Here is a 20,620-nt window from a genome sequence, read left to right on the forward strand (position 1 = left end):
GTGTGGCAAATTGTGCACTGAGGTTTGTAATTTTATTAATGAAGAATGTGGCAAAGTCGTCAGCTGTTAGAGTTGGTGAAGGAGGGGGAGGAGGAGGACAAAGGAGGGTGGAAAATGTTTTAAAGAGCATGCGAGAGTTAGACGAATTATTAATTTTGTTATAGTAGTATGTCCTTTTAGCAGTAGAGACATTAGCAGTGAAGGAAGAGAGGAGTGACTGATACACATTAAGGTCAGTAGTATTTTTTGATTTGCGCCACACCCTTTCAGCAGCCCTGAGCTTAGAACGATGCTCGCGGAGAACATCAGACAGCCAAGGGGCAGAAGGGGTGTCTAAACAAGATGTGAGAGTGGAGCAGAAAGTATCAGTAGCACTGTTAACATCAAGAGATGATAACTGTTTAGGGGGAGGAAGCGGAGATGAAACCATAGCAGATAGCCGGGAGGGTGAGAGTGAGCGTAGGTTACGTCGAAAGATGACCTGTGTTGAGTCAGGAACCATGTTGAGGGTAAGAGTGAGGAGGAAGTGATCCGAGGTGTGCAGTGGAGTAACCAGTACATGATCAGTGGAGCAGTGTCGTGTGTAAATAAGGTCCAGTTGGTTGCCTGATTTGTGAGTAGCCGTAGTTAACACTCTCTTGAGATCAAAAGAGGCAAGCAGAGTGTGGAAGTCTGCAGCCTGAGGTTTATCTAGGTGGATGTTGAAGTCTCTAAGCATAACTAGGGGAGTACCATCCTCAGGAAAGGTTGAGAGCAGCACATCTAATTCATCCAAGAAGTTACCTTGTGGTCCTGGGGAATTATATTTCAATTATAATTATATTTCATATAATTCAAATAGTGGTACATATCCGGTTTTTAAGCCTCTTTTAAACTCTCAAGTTAAAATTCAAATTTTGAAAAACTGCTTCACTTTTTGCCTTTGTCTTTTAGGGAGTTTGCTGGACTTCTTGAAGGAGGGTGAGGGCAAGTACCTCAAGCTGCCCCAGCTGGTAGACATGGCTGCCCAGGTGAGAGAAAAACTCAACCACGATCCACTGTTAACCAGCCATCTTTGTTTTCCTTTTCCACACGTAGTAACGCACAGCTGCCCAATCGTTAGCAGAAGCATGTCACGGTGAACCTGGACGGGTGGCATCTCCCAGAGCGGCAGGGTTTCTGTTTCAGCCTCCATCTGGCTGTCATATTTATTTAATATCTGATATGACATCCTGCTGCCTGTGTGTCTCTCCCAGGCACTATGATCCTCATTTCCCGCCTAATGCCTGAAGCACTTAACCGCCACTCCTATGGGGCCACTTCACTTTAATGTGTCTACTCAATTCTGCTCTGTTCGCTTAAAATGCTTGCTGTTGCTCTCTCACGTTCCACTTCAATACTGCACTCTCTCTCTCTCTCTCGCCTCCCTGGGCTCCCATCGCTGCCGCATTGCTTGGCTGAGGCTTCAGTCTCCCTCTCACATCTCTGCTTGTGAGATGATGCTTATGAAAACCTTTTGCAGTCTAAGATTGTTTGTTAAATTCCCTTATTTTCTTCCTGTTTTCTGTTTTCTGCTTTCAAGCTTGTATTTAGCAAACAGTTTGCTTGCTTTGTAGATTTTGCCCGTAAGCACCTATATCAGGGGTCACTAAACTCGGTAGTGGAGGGCCGGTGTCTAGCAGAGTTTAGCTCCAACTTGCCTCAACACACCTTCCTGGAAGTTTCAAGTATACCTAGTAAGAGCTTGATTAGCTGGTTCAGGTGTGTTTGACTAAACTCTGCAGGACACCGACCCTCCAGGACAGAGTTTGGTGAGCCCTGAGCTATATAAACATTGGTTAAACCATAGCTTTTAAGCACTGAAGCTTCGATTTTGTGCCACCTCATCTGAACCCATAAATGCAACATTTCGGCACTCTTAATATAGGATTTCCATGACTGGAACTGACAGGTTGGCTTTTATAAGAGTTTCTGGAGGCTTGATTTCCTGTCGTCTTGTCTAGATTGCAGATGGCATGGCCTTCATCGAGAGGATGAACTACATCCACAGAGACCTGAGGGCTGCTAACATCCTGGTGGGAGACAATCTGGTCTGCAAGATCGCCGACTTTGGCCTGGCTAGACTGATTGAAGACAACGAATACACTGCAAGACAAGGTACGTGGGCGGAAATGCAATATTAAAACATTCTATACATTCTATAGTGATAATTACTTAATTGCCTGGCCATGCTTTATCTGATATTAGAAATAAATCATGATTATTATCCACATTAAATTCCAATCACGTATTACTATCCGACAGGGAATTTTAAGTTAATGTAGTAGACTTATATTATTATATTACAGGAATAATATTCCACTCAGGTTGTGAATGAAAAGTAGATGAAGAAAGTGAAGTAAAATGTTTTTTTTTCTTAATGATATTCTACTCCTGTGCATTTTATTTTATGAAGCATTCAGGGAAATTATATATTTTATTCTATAATTATAATTAATATAAAACCAAAGCTTTGATTTGAAAATGGAAACAATATATGCATGGTGAAATATGTAACTCACCATCTTTTGTCTGCAACAATGCTGCTACTGGCAGCAAAGCTGTTGTGCTGGAAATTACAAGGCAATCAGCATGTAATCATACAGAATTACCTCACTTACTGTCTGAATCCATCATCTCCCAGAATGCACTGTGATTGTGTAGAGCATGTTGACTTGCCATTACCTACATAAATGGTGAATGATGATTTATTTCCCTGCAGGGAGTCTTGAGAACCCAAAAGCTTCTGGGCAGTAAAGAAAATGACACGTCACATACTGCAATCTTATGCTTTGTATGTGCATCTGTATTTGTAGATGTTTCACTAATGACCTTTCATGGTCTATGAATCAATGTATTTCAGTTTTTCATGTTATTTGAGCTGTAATGCTTGTGCAGAAGACGGAGGTTCAAATCTGACTTGTTGTGTCCTGAACCCATGAACACACTATCAATGAGTTGACATGGCAAAAAAAATAAATAAATTGGTTTTAATTTTTTACCATGTAAATCCATTGCATTAATAATAATAATAATGCATTTTATTTAATGGCGCCTTTCAAAACACCCAAGGTCACCTCACAAGCAAGCAAAGATAAAAAATAAATACAAATCACTACACAATAAAAAAAACACACAACAAACACTCCGCATATACAGATAAAGTGCAGTAAAGACTCAATAAAACATTATAAGAAAGCCTGTATAAAAAGATATGTCTTAAGACGCGTTTTAAAAGTCAGCAGGCAATCGCTGTTGCGAATATCAGGGTAAATCCATTGCATTAAGTAAGTTGAAGTCTACAGGATGTTTTAAAATGCTGACATTTGCTTTGCTTTAGTAACAGCCATTGACTCTACTGCAGTAATTATAGAATGTGTGCCATTGTTCTTTCAGGAGCCAAGTTTCCCATTAAGTGGACTGCACCAGAAGCAGCGCTGTATGGCCGATTCACCATCAAATCTGACGTCTGGTCCTTCGGTATCCTGCTAACTGAGCTGGTAACCAAGGGCAGAGTGCCATATCCAGGTGAGAAATATTACATTTGATTCAGCAGTAATTTATTTTTTCCTCGCACTCTTTTATTTTAGGATGATTACATTTTATATGCTTTTGAGGTAGACTTCCATGCATATTTAAAAGCATAGTTCACCCAAAAATGAAAATCATCGTTATTTACTCACCCTCATGTCGTTCAAAACCTGAATGAATGAAGATATTTTAAAGAAATCTGAGTGGTTTCTGTCAAACTTAGAAGATCCATAAAGCAGTGATAAAATGAATCCATATGAATTGAGCCGTCCAATCCAAGTCTTTTGAAGAGAGATGATTGCTTTGTATGATGAACAGAATTATTGTAGGTTTTATTTATATTTAAACAACCATCAACGCACATACATAAAGTACATTACATATGGTAAACACGTAAGCTCAAACATGCGTGCGTGATGCACAAGAACAAATGAGGTATGCTTTAGCGTGTGACGTATGTATTTTATATGTGAATAAATGCCTAAATTAAATCTTCATCTTAAGAAACAAACCGACTGAGATAAGTGTTAAAAGGCCACATATATTACCCATATAAACCCATACATATATATATATATATATATAATAATAATAATGCATTTTATTTAATGGCGCCTTTCAAAACACCCAAGGTCACCTCACAAGCAAGCAAAGATAAAAAATAAATACAAATCACTACACAATAAAAAAAACACACAACAAACACTCCGCATATACAGATAAAGTGCAGTAAAGACTCAATAAAACATTATAAGAAAGCCTGTATAAAAAGATATGTCTTAAGACGCGTTTTAAAAGTCAGCAGGCAATCGCTGTTGCATTGCATTCAGTAAATCCATTGCATTAAGTAAGTTGAAGTCTACAGGATGTTTTAAAATGCTGACATTTGCTTTGCTTTAGTAACAGCCATTGACTCTACTGCAGTAATTATAGAATGTGTGCCATTGTTCTTTCAGGAGCCAAGTTTCCCATTAAGTGGACTGCACCAGAAGCAGCGCTGTATGGCCGATTCACCATCAAATCTGACGTCTGGTCCTTCGGTATCCTGCTAACTGAGCTGGTAACCAAGGGCAGAGTGCCATATCCAGGTGAGAAATATTACATTTGATTCAGCAGTAATTTATTTTTTCCTCGCACTCTTTTATTTTAGGATGATTACATTTTATATGCTTTTGAGGTAGACTTCCATGCATATTTAAAAGCATAGTTCACCCAAAAATGAAAATCATCGTTATTTACTCACCCTCATGTCGTTCAAAACCTGAATGAATGAAGATATTTTAAAGAAATCTGAGTGGTTTCTGTCAAACTTAGAAGATCCATAAAGCAGTGATAAAATGAATCCATATGAATTGAGCCGTCCAATCCAAGTCTTTTGAAGAGAGATGATTGCTTTGTATGATGAACAGAATTATTGTAGGTTTTATTTATATTTAAACAACCATCAACGCACATACATAAAGTACATTACATATGGTAAACACGTAAGCTCAAACATGCGTGCGTGATGCACAAGAACAAATGAGGTATGCTTTAGCGTGTGACGTATGTATTTTATATGTGAATAAATGCCTAAATTAAATCTTCATCTTATAAACCAATCATATTTCTTCACAAGACGGATTAAACCAATTGATTCATATGGATTTATTTTACAACAACTTTATGACCTTTTTGGATGTCAGTTTTGCTTACCTGGACTTTCAGTGGAGGGACAGAAACTTCTCAGGTTTCATTAAAAATATCTTAATTTGTATTTCAAAGATTAACCAAAGTCTAATGGGCTTGAAAAACATGATAACAGAAATCTCATATTTGGGTGATCTACCCCTTTAATATCATGCACAACCAGTATATGTGCTCCAGACACACCTGAACCAGCTAATCATGGTCTTCAGGTTTACTCAAAAATTACAGGCAGGTGTGTTTAAGCAGGGTTGGGATCCAACAGACCTGCAGGTAGATAGAGCTCCAAACTGAGAGGTGCGAATTCCACTGTGCCCCCTACTGGAGCAGAGAGAGACTGCTGGGTGTGTTATTACTGCTCCAAAGGAGCCATCTGGCTTAGGCGGGAGGGCATGAAGGACTGACTGGGCACCAGTTCTTATTTACCACCATCTGTCTGTTCCCTTCCTGCACTCGTCCCTCACACGGCCCAGTCTGTCATTTGTAATGTTTACCTAAAGCCTCTCACTGATGCTGCACATCACAAACCCAGTTAGGCTTTCATCAATCGTTCAGTCGTACACTATTAGAGTCAGTCCATTATTGATGGGCATCTGCTTCCATGCTGGATTAATGCAGCAACTTCGCTCAAATGCCAGCAGTGTGGCTTAGTGGTTAAAGAACTGGGCTGTTTGCCAAAAGCTTGTAGGTTTGAACCCCAGTAATAGAGATCCTTAAACTATCAGCATTTTAACCGCAGATGCCCTTGGATGTTAGTGTACACTGTTCGGCTATACAGGCTTGAATTATTTCATGGGTTTGATAGAGTGAAAGAGAAAGTTTATAATCTGTAATATGACAAAGCTTTGCCTAGTCTTAATATAGTCTTAAGCATTTCCATTCAAGCCACAACAGGAAGTCCAGCGGCTTTTTAACTTCCCAATTAACATAAGATTTATTGATTTGAATTTAGCACAATAAGCCTTATTGTTGCAAGTCATTTTGCAAGCGAGTGTAAATGAAGGTAGGCTGAGCTCAAAAAGGTCACTCAGTTTCTCACATGCATAAAGAATGTACATATGCGGCCCAGGAAAATTCTCCTTCCTCTGAGAGAGCTCTCGGATACAGTCGACCCACCGATTTACAGTTCCCGTTCTCTCACGTAGCACCAGACTGTCTGTCCCCTCTGTCCTCAGTGCTCCCGTCCTCTGTGGGTTTCAAGCGAAGTGTCCGCTGTAATTACACACCCCTCACACCCTGTCTGAGACAGTCTGGCCGCTGAACAGTTGGCGGTCGCACAAACTGACTCGGTATCCACTGTTTTTCAGGCATGGTGAATCGAGAGGTGTTGGAGCAGGTGGAGCGGGGCTACAGGATGCCGTGTCCTCAGGGCTGCCCGGAGTCGCTGCACGAAATGATGCAGCTCTGCTGGAAGAAGGAGCCAGACGAGCGGCCCACTTTCGAATACATCCAGTCCTTCCTGGAGGACTACTTCACCGCCACTGAGCCACAGTACCAGCCCGGAGACAACCTGTAGAGACCTCCTACGGGAGCCAGAGACTCACCACCACGTGCTAATAAGCCACCGGGACGGTTCCCAAACCCATTGTGGCACCTCCTCCCTACAGCTCCCCCTGCACACTTGTCCTTACAGAGATGTTTTTGTTTTTCCTTTACCCTCCCAGAGCCAAACTTAAAAACACGATTAGTGCATAAAACGTATCTTTTACAGCAGATACAGGCTGTTCTCTGCCTGAAGATGTGTGTGGTGGAGTTGACGAGGGTGTGTGTATGAGCGGGACCACATCACGCTCCCAGAGCTCTGCTGGGGTGATTCCCTGCATTGCTGTCAGAGGGAGCTGTGAGACAAGCGATGAGCTTAGTGCTGATGGCTGGTTCACAGTTGCACAAAATCAGCTTTTACTTTATTTTTTTTTTTATCTATTTTGTTTTTTTTTTCCTCCCTTTTGTCTGTTTCTTTTTACCTGAACACTAAATCTTATTGTAAAATCAGTCTTTATTATTTTAAAGTTGTTCATTTTTCTTTTTCCCCCTTTTTTATTTTATTTAGTAGTTTGAGTAGTTTATTAAAAGTGACCAATAACTGTGGTTGAATTGGTTGGCGCTACCAGTGACAGTTAGTGCCATTGTTGAGACGGGAAAGTGGAAGAAAGACCGAGAGAATGAGACGCATGAGGGCATTAGCCGTTCTGAATGTATGAGAGCTTGAGTTTGAGAATGATCATAAATGAAACATCAATTACAGGGGCAGAATGTTTTTTCTCTAAAACACTTTTTTTAATAAGTACTTTCATTTCAGTTTTAATCAATCTCTATGAGAGCTTGAAATCATATCCTGGGAGATGATTCATATTGGAAGCCTTCACAAAACATTTCTGACGACTGATCGCCATTTCAGCCAGCTGCTAATTTTCAAGCAAAAAGTCATTGTTATAAATCGTATTTTTGTCTCGAAATATTTGATGGTAACTTAGCAGAGAGACCTTTGATTAATAAAACACTAGACCTGACCAGTCCAAACATCATTCCTCATGCTGCTGTTGAGACCCGACAGGTCTTAATATCCCAACAGCAATGCCCGAGTTGCTTTTTTTTACGCGTATCAGCACCCACACTGCCAGGTTTGTGTTTTTCGTACCAACACATTTGTAGTGTTGCCAACCACTTGGTACCAATTCATTGTTCTCTCATGTACACTCAAATAAATGAACCACAGAGATTTATTGATATTTCACAGATTATTTCATACATAAATATTTCAGTATATCTCAAGAAAGCCATGGTTTCTTCATCTTGACATACGAATGTGAACTTACTCAAATTATTTCACACAGATCTGTTTTGACTCTTTTGCAAGTTTCTTGACCAGGAATCAGAATTACAGAAACTCCATGATGTACCACGTTTGCTGCTGGTGGAGTTGTTACATTTCCTGTTTAGGCATCGATCACTGTGAAATATTCAGGTACTACAGATTAAGACCATTTACCAACCAAAGCTTGATGGAGTTGGTTACAATTTGCCTTCCATCCTGAGCGCATAAAAAAAAGTATGTGATTGATGTTTTCCTTGATCTGTTAAAATGGTACAAGTCTAATGGAGAGGGCAAATTAGATATCATCATACAGCCGTACAATTTTTGCACCATTTCAGATTCAGTCTTAATGGTTGGTCATGTACTGTCTATAACAGGTTCATTTCATCCATGACAAGGAATCGAATGCACTTGGGATGAATCGGACCGATATCTTTAGGAGGGCTAATTTGTTGGTTTCTTCTCCCTTTTATCGTGTAGCTTTTCATATATATAGAGAGAGGCCTTGCGTTTGTCCTTCATTTATGTGAGCCCTTTGTCCTAGAGAATTTGTCTCCTCCTGTACCCAGGACATCAACTAGACATCTCTCCCATCACCACCTCCTGTTTTACAAGGGCTACAGGCAAGTTTGTGCAAAGCTCTGTTATTGATTTTTGTTCGTGTCAAAAAAAAGAGAGAGAGAGAAGTACTCCAATGTAAGCTGAGGGTCTCCGCTGCAAAGTTTGATGAGGACATTAGTTGTGAAACAATGGTTACGATTACTAATCTGAAGAATTTGTACAGTAAAAAATAAAGTTTTACGTAATGCTTTTAACTCCATGTGGGTTATTTGTAAATCATGCGTGTGTGTTGTTCAGACTTCTGTGAAACACTTTCATCCCTGGAAAATGTAGGTAGATAGCATTTGGACTGGGACTGAACAGAAAAAAGGGACTTTATAGTGCATTATCTGAATTTGAATCTTGCAATATCAGTGCATCTCTCACAATGTGGCTTTATTTCTTGTTGTAAGTTTCTCACAATTAAATTTTTTTTTTACTCTGAGACAGAAGCAGGCATCCATAGAAACATGCTCAAGAATTAAATGAAACATTTATAATGCTTTATACACATGAAGGCCTAGGATGTAATAAACTAGGACAGGGGTCACCAGGCTCGGTCCTCAAGAGCCGGTGTCCTGCAGTGATTGACTCCAACTTGCCTCAACACACCTGCATGGAAGTTTCAAGTATACCTAGTAAGATTAGCTGAACCTTGATTAGCTGGTTCAGGTGTGTTTGATTAGGGTTGGCGCTAAACTCTGCAGGACACCGGCCCTCTAGGACCGAGTTTGGTGAGCCCTGAACTAGGAAATGGTTTTGCACTAAAAGTAAATTATTTTTAAGTTGTGATTCAGTTATACTTGTTTACAATCACACAGTGATATATATTTTAATTATACCTTAAGTACATTTCTGACATACTGATGTTTAAGTCAATTAACAAGACATGTTACAAATGCAGCTAACTGGAACCTGTCACATGATAAGACCATAAATAAATGACAGTACTTACCGTTACTTGATTTTTAAACTTAACACAATGCATAAAATATAAATATATATGATGATACCAGTGTACCCTGGTTAGTGCTGGGATGAAAGCTTATGACTTGTAGATTATACATCATCATGCCTAAAAAAAAAAAAAAGAAGGCGGCAACAAGTTAGAGGCTAGTCCATTACCTACCTTTTTTGACATTTTAATTTAGAACTTGTGCAGGTCATTTTAAAATATTAACCCTGTAAAGAGTACATAAAGTCAGATTTTTTTTAAAGAAACAGTTTATTGAACCTTTTAACAAAACAAAATCTTTTTTTTTAATTTCACGTCTTTTAATGAATTTATTTTTTATCATTTTTGATACATCAGGCTTTAATGGGCCATATTTAGTATGATGAGACTAGCTATACATTTTATGTAGAGGCCCAAACTGAGCAAAATTGTGCAATTTGGTGCAGCTGTTGTTATTTAAGTGGCCAAAAAGTAAGATTAAATTCTGATACCTTGTAATGTTTATTTTTAAAACCGTATAACAGACTACGTAGATAACATTCACAGAAGTATCAGCTGTTACACTATATGTCCCAATGATATGGCTTCGTAAGATATTTAAATGCTTATTTTTATGATCAGTGCTCTGTAGTTTTAATTTTGGGGGCAAACACAATGCAATGCAATGCAATACAGTACAATGATGATTGAGAGATGTGCAAATAAGTGTTCCTCAAAAGCCTGTTGTATGATAATTGATACATTTTAGCACTATTTTTCTTAAACATTATTTATGGAAAATTAAACAAAACTAAGTTGATCAAACCAGTAAATTGTTATATTAATATGTTAATAAAATATCAAAGTTATTCTTATATTTACTTTATAGAAATCATCAAAGATTTTTTACAAACATTTTTACAATTATACTCACAGGCCTTTTTCTTGCTAAAAAAAAAAAGTATGAACTATCAACAAGTTTTTCATCAATGTTTTTTTTTTCCATTTTGATATTTTAGAGCCCTTAAAAATTCATGTATCAAATATGATTCAGCAGGCTTGATAGGGTTAATAACAATTTAAATACTTTTAAGCATTAAATACTTTTAAGTAAGGCACCCTAGTGACTCCTCGAGTCCCTGGTTGAGAACCCATGATTTATGTGATTAAACTGTGGGGTGTTCTCTTCATGAGATGTTAACTGTTCCTATGAAATGTGTGCTGATGAGTGTGAACTATTCTGACGTGCTTCATGATGTGACTAATTGGAAAGTGTCTCACCTGGCCATCTGCTTGTACATGCCCAGAGCCTCCTGTGCCACATACTGGATGAAGGCGGGATCCTGCAGCCTGAGACCCGCAGGAACGGTCAGGGTGAGAGTGGGGGAGTTGAGAATATTCACTTCCACTGTAGTGTCTGCTGCTGGGGTGTTGTCGCCCTCCTCAGTCTGTGCCACCACCTTGGTTTTTTTGGGATCAGTAGATTTAGTATCTGTTTTTTCTCACCTACTGAATAATTGCCATATTCATGTAGCAAGGTATTTCAGTGAATTCCATGGTACTGCAATGCTACACGTCCAAAATAGCACAGTATGGCAAAAAAAACAAAAAAAAATGGTAATACCATGATATTTTTTGTTAGTGTCTCACCGTGGCGATGCTGAAGATGCTCTCAGGAGTGGTGTTGTTATTGGCGAGCTCAGTCACCCAACCAAAGTCAGAGGCCATGTTGCTGAGCCAGCTGATGGTGTCATCAGTATGACGTTGCACGATGCCCAGCACCTCCTCGTACTGCTGCTTGGATGCTTCCAACAGCTGAGAGGCTTCATCCAACTCAATGTGCAATTCTCTTACATTTGGGCATTCTGCGAATCAAACAGTGAGTACTTGAAATGATCAGTACCACTGGTAAGAGTTTTCTTAAAGGGAAAGGGAAAATTCTGTCATCAATTCTGTAATCTCATGTTGTTCCAAACCTGCATGACTTCAGTTTTTTCCATGGAACACAATGATTGTTGTGGGTGCAAAATTGAAAAAATAAAACCTTGTACTCAGACAAATGAAACTACATTTATGTATCTTATATGTACTAAGCTACTGCGCTATGCTTTGATACAACCTCCCAACTTTTCTCTTTTTTAACAAAATGTGCTTTTTTACCTTGGACTGTGTAATATAATTTCAGCTTTATCTTTAACAGCATTCAAGATGTTTTTAACATTTCAAAACACATTATCGTGTTAGCAGACAGATTACACGTTCACATGTGACCAACAATTCCACAACAAATATAAAATATCATAATGAAATATTATCAAAATAACTGACGGAGTTGACACATCTGACGGAGGTGACGAAAACCTGAATTTGTAGTCATTTTAACTATCAAATACATTGAATCAGTCAATTACTGTATTAAAACAAACAACAAACAGTGAGTATGTTATTGTTTATAAAGCTTTTATTCAAGAGTCACATTTAAGTATTTTGATATATCATTGGAACACAAAATCTTATGGTGGTGACATCTGACGGTGTTGACAAATTTGGCATTTCTTTCACAAAACCAATGGAGTTCATGTAGTAGCCAATTAATTTTTTTCTGTTGATGCTAGATGCTAATGGAACCTGCTTCAGGAGAATAAAATTATCTAAATATTTCAAATAATTTCCTCAGAAATTGGAAGATGGTGTTGACATATCATGGCTGTGACAAAGGAAATATTAACATTAGGATTTAAAATATTCTAAAACTATAAAACTTAGCAGAGCCTGTCTGACACTGATGTACTCTGCAGAGGTGAACTGTGGAAAGGGGGTCCTTTAGAGTGACCGCTGCCCCTGATATTCCCTGATTTTATTACATTTTATTGAATGTCTGATGGTGTTGACAAAACGTGGGGACGCAACTTTAAAATCTTATGAAACATGCATGTGTCATTACAAAACAACCTTGCTTTGATAGGAGATATTATTAAGTGTTGCTTTTGATAAAACAAGCTCTTTTTCATCATTAAAAATTTTTTTTAAATTGATTTTATTGCATATGAATGATTGAACCCTTCTCTGTGGACACACTGTTTTAGATGTAGTGAGAGGACATTAAGAAACATAGATTTTGTATAATAATGAGAAAATTAAATTGAAGGTGATAATTGTGTTAAATACATTCTATTATTAATCCCTCATGACATTTAAAATTGAAAATATTTTTATTTTTAAACCTAATAGCAGTTACCCTTGCTGGACCTGTTTTGTCCCATGTCTCAGGAATGACTGAATTCTGATAAGCAGAAAACAATTAGCTGTTAATAATGTCTTAATAAACAATGACTTAGGTCTATTCTTCACACTTCTGAAAAGAGCTGGAATATAGTGAGTACAGGGTTTTCATTTTTGGGTGAACTATCCATTTAACTAATCAATGTGAGCATGCATTCTTACCGGTAAACAAGGTTCCCTGGCAGGCCTCACACTTGCTCTGCAGCTGCTAGCACTCTGAGGACTGTCTGCAGCAGATCTCTGCACAGTCTCTTGTTCTGCAGAAACTGAGGGAAGAGTTTCTTCTCTGGAGTGAATACAGACACAAGTAGAGAGAGTTAAGGCCTGTTCACATCAAGAGCAATAACTATATTAGCGTTCACACCAGCGCACCATAACATTCTGTTTAAGAGTACACTGCAGTTATGTTGTCTGCTACTTTAAAAGCTCAAGCTCTTTAAAATCGTGTGGATTCCAATTGGCTGTCAATGTTTTTATCATTCATCAGCTGGGGGATCATAGTGAGACCCCCCCATAACTTTTGACACCCTGTACTCAGTCCCACTGTTTTTATCGTTCATCATCTGGATAAAATAGCTCTGACAGTGATTCCACATTGTTTCTCTGTATCACGGTTGGTATTGTGGCCTCTGCTATTCTCTTAGCGTAAAGGCCCGTTCACACACACACACACACACACACACACACACAAAACAAACAATAACTAATTAACATCCACAACATCGGATAATAACGTTCTGTTTATTATAATCATGTGTTACAGTTATGACTCGTCTGCCGCTTTAAATGCTTGAGTCAGGTAGATTCTGATTGGCTGTAAATATCGTCCTGACTCCAGCGATATTGTTCCTCTGTGTTGTTATCGTTACAGCTATGATGAGGACTTCGCTATTCTCATAGAGTTAGAATGATTATTAAAACAGTAGGCTATAGTTATCGTGCTTGGTGTGAACGGGCCTGAACTATAATAATGATAAGCATATTAGCATCCAGAACGACAGATGATAACGTTATATTTGTTCTAAGCGCAGGTTTTAGAGTAGGGTTTTGATTTGGCTTGATTTGATTTGATCATTTTCATTGATCATCATTGATTTGAACGGGCCTCGGTAACTTTGTACAGGCATTAAATGAATAGTTAACCCATAATTCTGTCATTATTTACTCAACAAATGTCATGAACTGTTTTAATTACTTTTTATGATAATTTTTTGTCATTGTGGAAACTGACAGTCCCTATTCTGACTTTCAGTGTATTGCAACGAATGGCCTGATTATTATTTATGTAAGCACCTTTTGTGTTCCACAGAACAAAGTCATTGGTTTAACAACATGTGGGTGAGTAAATGATGACAGAATTTAAATTTTTGGCTGAACAGACATTTGTTAGGATAAAGCACCTTTCTCCTCTTCTGTCTTCTCCATAGCATCATGAATGTCACTGAAGGCTTGTGTGACAACGGCCCCAAACTCCTCCAACACACTTCTGCCAAAATCAAAGAAGGACTCAAGCACATCTTCCAGTTCCACACCCTCCAGAAAGGCAGAATCCAGAGCTTTGTTGGCAGGCTTGAGCACCAGCTCACTCTCTTTATCTTCCTGAAGCTCAGGGCTGAAAGCTCTGAGTAGGGCCTGGTCCAGCTCATGGTGGAAGTGGGAGACCAGCACGACACTGCGATTGACCAGGGTTCCCACTTTGGTGAGCAGGTTGCTGAAGGAGTCCTCGATCCTCACCACCTCCAGGTCAGGATTCTCTGCACTCTGGTTCAGCACTACCTCATCCTGAGTATCACGAGGGCCAAAGCGAGAGCTCAGCCTTTGGAAGAAGTTCTGTAGCTGTGGAGAACAGAAAAATACATAATGCAACTTTGGTATTTTGATTCAATTTATATCAAATAGTTTCAAAACACAGCATTTGAATGGTAAAGGTGGATGAGAATTCTGTACTTTATTGGTGAAGGTGGCGAATCCACAGCGGCAGGTGTTGGTATAGAAGTTCTTACAGGTGTCCTCAAGACAAGGTCGACATTCCTCCCAGGAGGACTTCAGAGACTCCTTACACTGCTGTTCAGCTTCATTCAGCTTCTTTTCTATATCCTGTGCGATCTCTGCTGTCCCCTGATGGTGCAAGTAGCCAATGACAGGTTTCGAACATTTATATCTAAATGGTACTTAATTTTGTTATGTTTGGAATTTTTCGTTTAGAACAAACAGAAAGACTGTTTATTTCTGTTTTAAACAGATGCCACTGTTTTCATTGCTGACCTTTTTCTTCTCCCCGCTGTGCCTGAGGGACTTCATGAGGTTTGCATGTTTCTGTTCATTCCTGGCCATCACCTCCTTCATTTGTTTGATCCCAAACAGTGCCTTGCTGACCTCCTGATCCACCAGCTTCTCCCCTTCCAGAGATAGACCTGAAAGACCATCACGTTTCAGGTCATGTCATAAAGTCATAAGGTTGTTCCCTGGCTTTTGTGTATTCATTTGAGCACATAGTCATAATATACATCTCTTTGGCTAGAGGATGCACTCACGTTTGAGAGTGTTGGCTGTCGGAGGCAGGGCAGTATCAGGGGCACAATGAAAGGTCCCCAGAGATGCCAGTAAAACCAGAGAGAGGATCAATGCTCTCATCCTCAGCAACTTCAAAGCAATCTCAAGACCTGTTTAAGAAACAAGTAGGTGGTTTAGAGACTTTCATTAAATAGCTGCAGATCATTTTTGAAAGGCTTTATAATTTGTAATAGACAATAATAAGACATCTTGTCTCTTGTTTTTTTGTCCCCAGTCAGTCTCAGTCTTTCGATCATGTTTTGATCATGAGAATGATGGAGCAGTAACAGCTGTGAGTAACCACTGAGTGGCACTACATCTTCACTGAAAATTCACAGTTCAAAGAAATTCAGGGTTTTATCATTTTCTGGAAACTTAGTATCTGTCACTCTTTAGTCTATGTGGTTGGTTTGTGTTAGTATTTTAGTATCTAATCCATTTTTATGTTTGCTTCCAGATACTTCCACTGAGAATTGAGGCCCAATTCTCTAGAAGCTTCTTTCTGGGATTAAGAAGGCCGAATATGTGATACATTGGGCAGTTTAAGAGGTTACAGGATGTAATGACTATATGTTAAAATCTACCCAAAACCCTACAATTGTTTTTTTGTTTTGTTTTCTTTTTTTTCCAAGATCAGCAAACAGACATATGAGGTGTTATCTTAAGAGGCAAATCATTCTAGAATATTCTAGAAAATCTAGAAATACCACCAGAGGTGCACAAGTTCACCTGCTTTACTTCATGGCCATCTGTTATCTATCTTAAACACAACAGAGCCGCAACATTTGGCAAGTTAAGTCAAAAGCTAGTGTTGTAAAGCTGTCACATCGTATGTCTGAGTGCTGGTAGAACAATCAGTGCATCTCTGCCATTGATATTTGTAGTGTCTGCATTAGTCAAAATGAGGATGTGCTTTTAAATCACTGCTTAAGTAATTAACAAGTAAACATATACATTTATTTAGTATAAAATTAGCTCTATGATGACATCCTAAAATTATCTATAGATTGAATGTGCATGCCTAATTGCTTATATTCATTATTGATCTGTTTGCTTTTAGATCATCATTAGATCAGTGAAATATCAACATAGCAATTCACGTTTAGCATATTTAATTTCCGTCCACAGTAAAATACACTGTGATCATAAGTAATCATACAGTACTCTCCAATTAAACATTTCAGGATCTTTACATTGTGAAAGTAATATTATTAATATAAATAAACCATACTCATATTTCACTAAATATTATGATGATACATTGGGCAGTTTAAGAGGTTACAGAATGTAATGACTATATGTTAAAATCTACCCAAAACCCTACAATTGTTTTTTTGTTTTCTTTTCTTTTTTTTCCAAGATCAGCAAACAGACATATGAGGTGTTATCTTAAGAGGCAAATCATTCTAGAATATTCTAGAAAATCTAGAAATACCACCAGAGGTGCACAAGTTCACCTGCTTTACTTCATGGCCATCTGTTGTCTTAAATAAACACAACAGAGCCGCAACATTTGGCAAGTTAAGTCAAAAGCTAGTGTTGTAAAGCTGTCACATCGTATGTCTGAGTGCTGGTAGAACAATCAGTGCATCTCTGCCATTGATATTTGTAGTGTCTGCATTAGTCAAAATGAGGATGTGCTTTTAAATCACTGCTTAAGTAATTAACAAGTAAACATATACATTTATTTAGTATAAAATTAGCTCTATGATGACATCCTAAAATTATCTATAGATTGAATGTGCATGCCTAATTGCTTATATTCATTATTGATCTGTTTGCTTTTAGATCATCATTAGATCAGTGAAATATCAACATAGCAATTCACGTTTAGCATATTTAATTTCCGTCCACAGTAAAATACACTGTGATCATAAGTAATCATACAGTACTCTCCAATTAAACATTTCAGGATCTTTACATTGTGAAAGTAATATTATTAATATAAATAAACCATACTCATATTTCACTAAATATTATGAGAGTTAAGTAAACAGAGCTATCTAACATTATATAAAGATCAAAGGATAGGAACTCACCAGAAAATTCCGACTGATGTCTGACTATGCAGTGTGATAAATGCTGTTTGCTGTAGAGGGAAGGTGTGTTGTTTATCTTTACCTGGACACTTCTATTTATACTAAGTAGAACCAGAGACAATCCAATTAAAGCATTTAGAGGTTATGGCCGTCCGAGATGTAATCCAGCCACCAAAACTAGCTTTTGTTCTGCATCTCAGTATATGGTTAAACGTATAAACATACATACATCATCTTTATATCGCCACAATGATGCTTTCTGGAATTTGTATTTATTAACATGGTATGTTTTTTTAAATGTATTTGAAAGAAGCTTCTCAGCAAGGCTGCATTTTTTTAACATTTAAAAATACACTAAAACCAGTAATATTGTGAAATATTTTTTTTCTGATTTCTATTTTAATGTATTTAAAAATTTTATTTATTCCTGTGATGTGATGCTGAATTTTCAGCAGCCATAAACTCCAGTCTTCCGCATCACATGATCCTTCAGAAATCATTATAACATGCTGGTGCTTAAGAAACATTTCTTATTATTATCAATGTTGAAAACCGTTTCACAAAAATGATTAATATTTGTGTGTAACTGTGATACAGCACTTTTTCAGGTTTTGATGAATAGAAAGCTCAAAAGAACATCATTTATTTTATTTTTTTTAATGTCCTCGCTGAACAAAAGTATAAATAAAAATTTTTTAAAAGACCACAAACTATTGAACAGTAGTGTTTGCTAATTGTGCTATGGCATTTTTACATTTTTACTAAACTTGGGTAAAGGTAAATATAGCAAAGGTAAATTTGATAAGTTTTACAATGTATAAGTCTTAAATTCTCGAGGTTTAAAAACAACCTTGTCAACTTTGTGTATATATAATGAAGCAGAAATTGGCAACAAAGATGTGGTGTAGGCCCACATTCCCCTCACGTTTCTCATTAGCGCTCCTTGTCCTTGTAAATGTGCCCTCTCTTCAGGGCTTGTGACCCTGAAAATAGTATTTTCTAACCTCTAATGAGAAACAGCAATATGGGCCACTTATATGTCCATCTCTGCTAAGCCTAAACACACCTGTTTCTCATAACCCTATCTGGACCTGTCACACTCATCTAGAGCCAAAGGCCTGGTGGTTGGCACACCGAGGGTGAATTACTGGATATGAGAGCACGGAAAAAAATGATTAATATTTCTGTGTAACTGTGATACAGCACTTTTTCAGGTTTTGATGAATAGAAAGCTCAAAAGAACATCATTTATTTATTTTTTTTTTAATGTCCTCGCTGAACAAAAGTATAAATAAAAAATTTTAAAAAGACCACAAACTATTGAACAGTAGTGTTTGCTAATTGTGCTATGGCATTTTTACATTTTTACTAAACTTGGGTAAAGGTAAATATAGCAAAGGTAAATTTGATAAGTTTTACAATGTATAAGTCTTAAATTCTCGAGGTTTAAAAACAACCTTGTCAACTTTGCGTATATATAATGAAGCAGAAATTGGCAACAAAGATGTGGTGTAGGCCCACATTCCCCTCACGTTTCTCATTAGCGCTCCTTGTCCTTGTAAATGTGCCCTCTCTTCAGGGCTTGTGACCCTGAAAATAGTATTTTCTAACCTCTAATGAGAAACAGCAATATGGGCCACTTATATGTCCATCTCTGCTAAGCCTAAACACACCTGTTTCTCATAACCCTATCTGGACCTGTCACACTCATCTAGAGCCAAAGGCCTGGTGGTTGGCACACCGAGGGTGAATTACTGGATATGAGAGCACGGAAACCTCAGAATACATATAAACAGTAACGACAGAACATGCAATAAAAACATTGCTTTAGTATAAAATGATACAGACCCTCTTCCTTATGAAAATGTACCATGAAAAGTAGCCATGAAAAGTATGTTTTTTTCTGTAAAACCATAGTATATTAATATTGGATGTCCTTCAAATGCTGTAAGCTTTCAGAATCATTTTGTTTCATTTCTGTAACAACTGTAGCACTTTGGATTTTTGGTGGAAACTATGGTTACCATGGTAAAGTTTGAAAGTAAAGTGTCATTCCAAAGGTAAACAAAAATGGATAAGGCACCTGCTCTGGCACAAGCTTCTGATACTTAAGAGGGCTCATAAAGTCGTTTAGAGCCCAGCAGTGCAGCTTTAATACGTTGGAGTTGTTTTTTGTTTTTTTTTACGTTAGCGCTTAGCCTCGTTAAGTTGGAAAAAAACATTTCTGGTCAGTGTGGTGCTAGACTTGTGTGGTGCAACGGATCACACGATTCTGAACAATCCAGCGGGATGTCAAATAGTTAATCATGGATCCCTGTGGCAAAGGGATAGGGATTTATTTAGAGAGAAATGCGAAGAAAGAACAAAATGAGCTGTGTGCTTATTAAACCCGAAGGGAGCGGAACAATTGTGCAAGCAATTTTGAGCAAGTCAACACACGCAAAGGACTTTTCACTTCAACCTATAAGCTTTCCAGTCTAAATTTAAAGTTAAAATTATGTAACATAATTCAGGAAACAAATATTTTAATAAATAATTTGTATAATTATATAGTACTTAAAGGGATAGTTCACCTAAAAATGAAATTATGTCATCATTTACAAACCCTCCACTTGTTCCAAACCTGTATGAGTTTATTTCTTCTGTTGAACAAAAAAGAAGATATTTTGAAGAATGTCGGTAACCAAACAGTTCACGGTAGCCATTGACTTCCATAGTATTTTCCCCATACTATGGAAGTCAATGGCTACTGTCAACTATTTGGTTGTCCCTATCCCTTTAAAACATGTGACAACATCTTGCAGTGAAATTTTATTTTGTTCACTTGTTTATCCACCAGCTATAGAGAGGTATGATATTGGTATTTTAATTTTGAGAATAAAATTAGCAAAGTAATTTGAATTTAAGAGGGTTGTGAGCTAGATATTTGAAACCAACACACAAAACCACTGCTAGAGAAACCACTCATTTTTGTAATTAAACTTTGGCTCAAAACTTTGTAGTGACTGATATATAACTTTCATTTGTGACGACTCCAGTCCTCAATTTATATACAGTGTAACAGTATACAAGCTTAAAAGGTTGGCCTACTCATAGTGCTTAAACAGCACAGTTGTAACCCATGTTAAGTCGTCATAACAGTGGTGAATAAAAGTGCAGAAT

The 20,620-nt window shown here is 37.7% G+C and overlaps 1 protein-coding gene and 1 pseudogene across 1 annotated transcript in view; one reads left to right on the forward strand and one right to left on the reverse strand.

Annotated features, from left to right (window-relative positions):
- Positions 1 to 8,865, forward strand: part of LOC107751567 (tyrosine-protein kinase yes-like) — a 34,030-nt gene extending 25,165 nt beyond the window's left edge. The window contains exons 9-12 of the mRNA XM_016567310.1: positions 934 to 1,010; positions 1,983 to 2,136; positions 3,415 to 3,546; positions 6,543 to 8,865. Of these exons, the coding sequence (XP_016422796.1) occupies positions 934 to 1,010; positions 1,983 to 2,136; positions 3,415 to 3,546; positions 6,543 to 6,751 (572 nt within the window). The 3' untranslated portion in view covers positions 6,752 to 8,865. The remainder of the gene's footprint in view (positions 1 to 933; positions 1,011 to 1,982; positions 2,137 to 3,414; positions 3,547 to 6,542) is intronic.
- A 454-nt stretch (positions 8,866 to 9,319) lies between these two features.
- Positions 9,320 to 17,594, reverse strand: LOC107751568 (clusterin-like protein 1; annotated as a pseudogene).
- Positions 17,595 to 20,620: the final 3,026 nt, after the last annotated feature.

The sequence above is a fragment of the Sinocyclocheilus rhinocerous genome, unplaced genomic scaffold, assembly GCF_001515625.1.
Source record: "Sinocyclocheilus rhinocerous isolate Xijiao unplaced genomic scaffold, SAMN03320098_v1.1 scaffold3000, whole genome shotgun sequence".
NCBI classification, from domain to species: domain Eukaryota; kingdom Metazoa; phylum Chordata; class Actinopteri; order Cypriniformes; family Cyprinidae; genus Sinocyclocheilus; species Sinocyclocheilus rhinocerous.